Source organism: Salvelinus sp. IW2-2015, unplaced genomic scaffold, assembly GCF_002910315.2.
Source record: "Salvelinus sp. IW2-2015 unplaced genomic scaffold, ASM291031v2 Un_scaffold1615, whole genome shotgun sequence".
Lineage (NCBI taxonomy): Eukaryota > Metazoa > Chordata > Actinopteri > Salmoniformes > Salmonidae > Salvelinus > Salvelinus sp. IW2-2015.
Window position 1 is genome coordinate 44,994 of NW_019943034.1, and position 7,020 is coordinate 52,013.

The 7,020-nt window shown below is 45.3% G+C and overlaps 1 protein-coding gene across 1 annotated transcript in view; it reads left to right on the forward strand.

The window, feature by feature from the left end:
* LOC112071437 (uncharacterized) overlaps positions 1–5,670 on the forward strand; it is a 46,189-nt gene extending 40,519 nt beyond the window's left edge. The window contains exon 17 of the mRNA XM_070439392.1: positions 141–5,670. Coding sequence (XP_070295493.1) covers positions 141–1,364 — 1,224 coding nt within the window. The 3' untranslated portion in view covers positions 1,365–5,670. The remainder of the gene's footprint in view (positions 1–140) is intronic.
* The last annotated feature ends 1,350 nt before the right edge of the window (positions 5,671–7,020 follow it).

Genomic DNA, 7,020 nt, shown 5'->3' on the forward strand with positions numbered 1-7,020 from the left:
ATTTTGGGCACCTGAGTCCTCTATCTATCTCTGTGGTACATCCTCATTTATCTGCCTTAACGGAGCTTTTGAGACTTCCCTACGATGTTGTTATCCAATTCAACTCATGTACCGGTAATAACCCTCTCTCTTCTTGTCAGTCTGCAGATGTAGAGGCGGCAGGTCCTGGAGGATCATCTCTGGTCAAGCAGGAGAGGACTGAAGGAGAGGAGGACCGACAGCACAGCAGAGACATCCAGACTGGAGCAGCGGCTGTAGTGGCGCCCCTTGTTGCCATGGAGGACCACGCGACCGCCGTGCAGCCCAGGACCCAACGCAGCATCACAGAGGTCAATGGAATGCTGAATGCCATCGTCAAGTCAGACACAGAGACTTTAACTGTAACACAAAGGCTCTTACACACAGGATCTGACAACAGATCAGACCCAGAGAGACTGGGGCCGGGGCCACTGGGCTGTCCTCCTGCTCCCGGCTTAGAGTATTTACTTTACCCAAGCCCGAGGATGGCTCATTCCCATCGGGACTCAGGTGACGCATTAGAGACTGGCAATGATCCGTCTTGTTCTTACACTACAGAGATGGACCCTTGCAATATGACCTTGGGTTTAGAGAGACAGACTGATCTGTCTACAGGGGACTGGAACCGGTACAGTAGTAGTGTATACTCCGAAAGGTGCTTAGATAAGAAAGGGGAGGGTTTGGTCGTAGATGAAGTGACTGTGAAAGTGGAGGGCGACATTTCTCCCACATGGAATGCAGATAGTAACCTAAGAGATGGACACTCACGGGGAACAGATTTCTTAGATTACAGGGAATGCTTAGAAACTAATCCAAATGTCACAACCCACTCCCCTTTACTCGTGCTCAGAGATCGCGACTTAGTGTCCTCATCGATGGGGCCTTCCGATTCACACAACTGCCTTTTTGATCAGGTATTGAACTCAAATGACAGGGCTACAACCCAGGCTATGGGAGGAGGAGCCACATCAGGTAATAGTAAAGAGAAACGGTTCCTCTGCATGTTCTGTAACAAAGGCTTCAGCTGCCCCCAGAAAGTGAAGATCCATCAGAGGATCCACACAGGGGAGAAACGCTTCAGGTGTACCCAGTGTCATATGCGCTTCGCCCAGGCTGGTGACCTGAAGAGGCACCAGAGGGTCCACACAGGGGTGAAACCCTTCAGCTGTACCCAGTGTCATATGCGCTTCGCCCAGGCTGGCCACCTGAAGAGGCACCAGAGGGTCCACACAGGGGAGAAACCCTACAGCTGCCCCCAGTGTGAGAAGAGGTTCTCCCGCCAGGACCAGCTGAAGATGCACCTGAAGGTCCACATGGGAGAAAAGCTGTTAGCTTGTACGCACTGAGCTACCTCAGGATACACCAGCAGAAAAACCATTCCACTATATAACATAGAAAGTAACCGTTCTACTCTACAGCTTCTGACATTTAGATCAAACCCTGCATTAAAGGCAAAGATTAATTTTCATTGTTGTCCACAGAAAAGGTCGACAGACGTGTTTGGTATAACGAGAGTAACATATTTCAGTGTTGAATATTCCAAATTGTATTTGTCACATGCTTCGTAAACAACAGGTGTAGACTAACAGTGAAATACTTACTTACGGGTCCTTTTCCAACAATGCAGAGTTAATGATAAAAAAATAAATAAAAAAAGAAAGTTATAAGAGTAAAAAATATACTGAGAATAATAATGACGAGTTAAAACAACATGGCTATATACAGGGAGTGCCATTACCGAGTTGATGTGCAGGGGTATGAGGTAACTGAGGTAGCTATGTACATATAGATAGGTACTAGGCCTTACAAAAAATTGTATGTGTGGGGTACAGAGATGGGGTAGTCGTTTAAAAATCATGTTAAACACTAATATTGTACACATTGTCCATGCAACTTATTGTGTGACTTGTTAAGCACATGTTTTTTGTCCTGAACTTATTTAGGCTTGCCATAACAAAATGGTTGAATACTTATTGACTCAAGACATTTAAGCTTTTCATTTTTCATTCATTTGTAAACATTTCTAAAAACATAATAACAGTTGCGATACCAAGCGGTGATGCAGCCAGTCAAGATGCTCTCGATGGTGTAGAACTGAGGGCCCATGCCAAATCTTTTCAGCCTCCTTAGGGTGAAGAGGAATTGTCGTGCCCTCTTCACAACTGTGTTGGTGTGTTTGGACCATGATAGATCCTTTGTGATTTGGACACAGAGGAACTTGAAGCTCTTGACCTGCTCCACTACAGCCCTGTTGATGTGAATGAGGGCTTGCTCTGCAATCTGTTTCCTGTAGTCCACGATCAGCTCCTTTGTCTTGCCAACGTTGAGGGAGAGGTTGTTGTCCTGGCACGACACTGCCAGGTCTATGACCTCCTCCCTATAGGCCACCGTCGTGTCGTCAGCAAACTTAATGAGGGTGTTGGAGTAGTGCACGGCAGTTGTGGGTGAACAGGGAGTAAAGGAGGGGACTAAGCACGCACCCCTGAGGGGCCCCCGTGTTGATCAGTGTGACAAATGTGTTGTTGCCTACCCTTCTGGTTGGGATGTGTACGTACGGTCACTGTGGGGACGACGTCGTCGGTGCACTTATTAACCTGTCTAGGACAGGGGAACCCCTTGCCAACAGCCAATGAAATAGCAGGGCGCCAAATACAAATCAACAGAAATCTCATAAATCAAATTTCTCAAACATACAAGTATTAGGCACCATTTTAAAGATAAAATTCTCGTTAATACAGCCACAGTGTTTGATTTAAAAAAGGCTTTCTGTGTGTGGAGTAAAGCTGATCTAGAGATTTTTATTCGACTCTAGGTGACATGCTGGCAGAAATGAAGTAAAACGGAATTCAGTTTCACTGCATTAAAATCACCGGCCACTAGGAGCGCTTCCTCTGAGTATTTTCTTGTTTGCTTATGGCCCTATACAGTTTGCATCGGTTTGTACTTTTAAATAGACAGCTACGAAAAATACAGATGGAAGTTATCTTAGTAAATATTATGTTCTACAGCTTATGTGGTATTCTAGCTCAGGCGAGCAGAACCTTGAGACTTCCTTGATATTAGAGATCACGCATCAGCTGTTGTTAACAAAGAGACACACACACCTCCCCCCTGAGTTTACCCGAAGCTGCTGTTCTTTCCTGCTGATGCATAGAAAAACCAGCCAGATGTATATTATCCATGTCCTTGTTCAGACAGGACTCAGAAACAAAAGTTATTACAGTTCTTCAGGTACCGTTGATAGGATAGTCTCGAACAGAGCTCATCCAGTTTGTACTCCAGTGATTGTACGTTCGCCAATTGAACAGAGAGTAGATGCGTTTTTTTTCACTCGGCGACGCAGTTTTGTCAGGGTGCCCGCAAGTCAGCCTCGCTTTCACCGCCGCCTCTTTCTCCTCGCAGTCTCTGTTTCACAGAAACATGGCTCTCTGTGGACATGCTGTCAGAGTCGGTACAGCCACCAGGATTCTTTGTGCGTCGCTCCGACAATAATTAACATCTCTCCGGGAAGAAGAAGGGCGGGGGTGTATGTTTCATGACTAACGATTGGTGTAATTGTAACAACATACAGGAACTCAAGTCCTTTTGTTCACATTACCTAGAATTCCTTACAATCAAATGCCGACCCTATTGTCTCCCAAGAGAATTCTCGTCGGTTATTGTCACAGCCGTGTACAGTGGGGCAAAAAAGTATTTAGTCAGCCACCAATTGTGCAAGTTCTCCCACTTAAAAAGATGAGAGAGGCCGTAAGAAGCATTTCAAGGTCCTGGAGTGGCCTAGCCAGTCTCCAGATCTCAACCCCATAGAAAATCTTTGGAGGGAGTTGAAAGTCCGTGTTGCCTAGCAACAGCCCCAAAACATCACTGCTCTAGAGGAGATCTGCATGGAGGAATGGGCCAGAATACCAGCAACAGTGTGTGAAAACCTTGTGAAGACTTACAGAAAACGTTTGACCTCTGTCATTGCCAACAAAGGGTACATAACAAAGTATTGAGATAAACTTTTGTTATTGACCAAATACTTATTTTCCACCATAATTTGCAAATAAATTCATTAAAAATCCTACAATGTGATTTTCTGGATTTTTTTTTCTCATTTTGTCTGTCATAGTTGAAGTGTACCTATGATGAAAATTACAGGCCTCTCTCATCTTTTTAAGTGGGAGAACTTGCACAATTGGTGGCTGACTAAACACTTTTTTGCCCCACTGTATATCCCCCCTCAAGCTGATACCAAGACGGCCCTCAAGGAACTCCACTGGACTATGCAAACTGGAAACCATATATCCTGATGCTGCATTTATTGTAGCTGAGGATTTTAACAAAGCAATTTGAGAACAAGGCTATCTAAATTCTATCAGCATATTGATTGTAGTACCCGGGCTGGCAAAACACTGGATCACTGCTACTCTAACTTCCGGGATGCATACCCACCGTTCGGCAAATCTGACCACGACTCCATTTTGCTTCTCCTCTCCTATAGGCAGAAACTCAAACAGGATGTACCCGTGACAAGGACCATTCAACGCTGGTCTAACCAATCAGAATCCACACTTCAAGATTGTTTTGATCACGCAGACTGGGACATGTTCCGGGAAGCCTCAGAGAATAATATTGATTTAAACGCTGATTCGGTGAGTGAGTTTATAAGGAAGTGCATAGGAGATGTTGTACCCATTGTGACTATTAAAACCTACCCTAACCAGAAACCGTGGATAGATGGCGGTATCCGTGCAAAACTGAAAGCGCGAACCACCGCTTTTAACCATGGAAAGATGACCGGGAATATGGCCGAATACAAACAGTGTAGTTATTCCCTCCGCAAGGCAATCAAACAAGCGAAATGTCAGTATAGTGACAAAGTGGAGTAGGGAGACCAACGTCTTGCTTCCAGGCAAACTAAACACCTTCTTTGCCCGCTTTGAGGATATCACAGTGCCACCGACACGGCCTGCTACCAAGGACTGTGGGCTCTCCTCCTCCATGGCCGACGTGAGTAAGACATTTAAACATGTTAACCCTCGCAAGGCTCCTGGCCCAGACGGCATCCCTAGCCGCGTCCTCAGAGCATCCCCAGACATGTGTTTAGGGACATATTCAGTCTCTCCCTATCCCAGTCTGCTATCCACACATGCTTCAAGATGACCACCATTGTTCCTGTACCCAAGAAGGCAGAGGTAACTGAACTGAATGACTATCGCCCCGTAGCACTCACTTCTGTCGTCATGAAGTGCTTTGAGAGACTAGTCAAGGACTAGTCATATCACCTCCACCTTACCTGCCACCCTAGACCCACTGCAATTTGCATACCGCCCCAATAGGTCCACAGATGATGCAATCGCCATCACACTACACAGTGCCCTATCCCATCTGGACAAGAGGAATACCTATGTAAGAATGCTGTTCATTGACTACAGCTCAGCATTCAACACCATAGTACCCTACATTTTACATTTTTAGTCATTTAGCAGACGCTCTTATCCAGAGCGACTTACAGTAGAGTGCATACATTTTATTACATTTTTACATACTGAGACAAGGATATCCCTACCGGCCAAGAGCAGACACTCTTATCCAGAGCGACTTACAGTAGAGTGCATACATTTTATTAAAAAAAATTACATACTGAGACAAGGATATCCCTACCAGCCAAACCCTCCCTAACCCGGACGACGCTATGCCAATTGTGCGTCGCCCCACGGATCTCCCGGTTGCGGCCGGCTGCAACACAACAGTATTAGGCTTGATCACCAACAACGATTAGACAGCCTGCAGGGAGAAGGTGAAGGCCCTTGGAGTGTGGTGTCAGGAAAACAACCTCTCACTCAACGTCAACAAAACAAAGGAGATGATCGTGGACTTCAGGAAACAGCAGAGGGAGCACCCCCCTATCCACATCGACGGGACAGTAGTGGAGAAGGTGGAAAGTTTTAAGTTCCTCGGTGTACACATCACGGACAAACTGAAATGGTCCAACTACACAGACAGTGTGGTGAAGGCGCAACAGCGCATCTTCAACCTTAGTAGGCTGAAGAAAATTGTCTTGTCACCTAAAACCCTCACAAACTTTTACAGATGCACAATTGAGAGCATCCTGTCGGGCTGTATCACCGCCTGGTATGGAAACTGCACCGCCCACAACTGCAAAGCTCTCCAGAGGGTGGTGCGGTCTGCACAATGCATCACCAGGGGAAAACTACCTGCTCTCCAGGACACCTACAGCACCCGATGTCACAGGAAGGCCAAAAAGATCATCAAGGACAACAACCACCCGAGCCACTGCCTGTTCACCCCGCTACCATCCAGAAGGCGAGGTCAGTACAGGTGCATCAAAGCTGGGACAGAGAGACTGAAAGTATTTTTCAGTCTCAAGGCCATCAGACTGTTAAACAGCCATCACTAACACAGAGAGGCTGCTGCCTACATACAGACTTGAAATCATTGGCCACTCTAACAAATGGATTACTAGTCACTTTATTAATGCCACTTTAATAATGATGTTTACATATCTTGCATTACTCATCCCATATGTGTATACTGTATGTTATACCATCTATTGCATCTTGCCTATGCCGCTCGGTCATTGCTCATCAATATATATTTATATGTACATATTCTTATTCCATCCCTTAACTTAGATTTGTGTGTGTTAGGTAGTTGTTGTGGAATTGTTAGATTACTTGTTAGATATTGTGCACTGTCAGAACTAGAAGCACAAGCATTTCGCTACACTCAATAACATCTGCTAACCATGTGTATGTGACCAATAAAATGTGATTTGATTTGAATATGGCCTGGTCAGGGGTAAGCAATTTGTCCCGCGTCGCCAAATCATTGAAATAGAAATCTTAATCAAAATCAAGGTTAGTAATCGCTGTTCTGATGTCCAGAAAACTATTTTCGATCACAGAAAATAATGGCGGAAACATTATGTACTAAAAAAGGTAAAACGGCAGCTATACAATCCAGTAGGGCTGTGATGGATTTGTTTTTGTACACCTC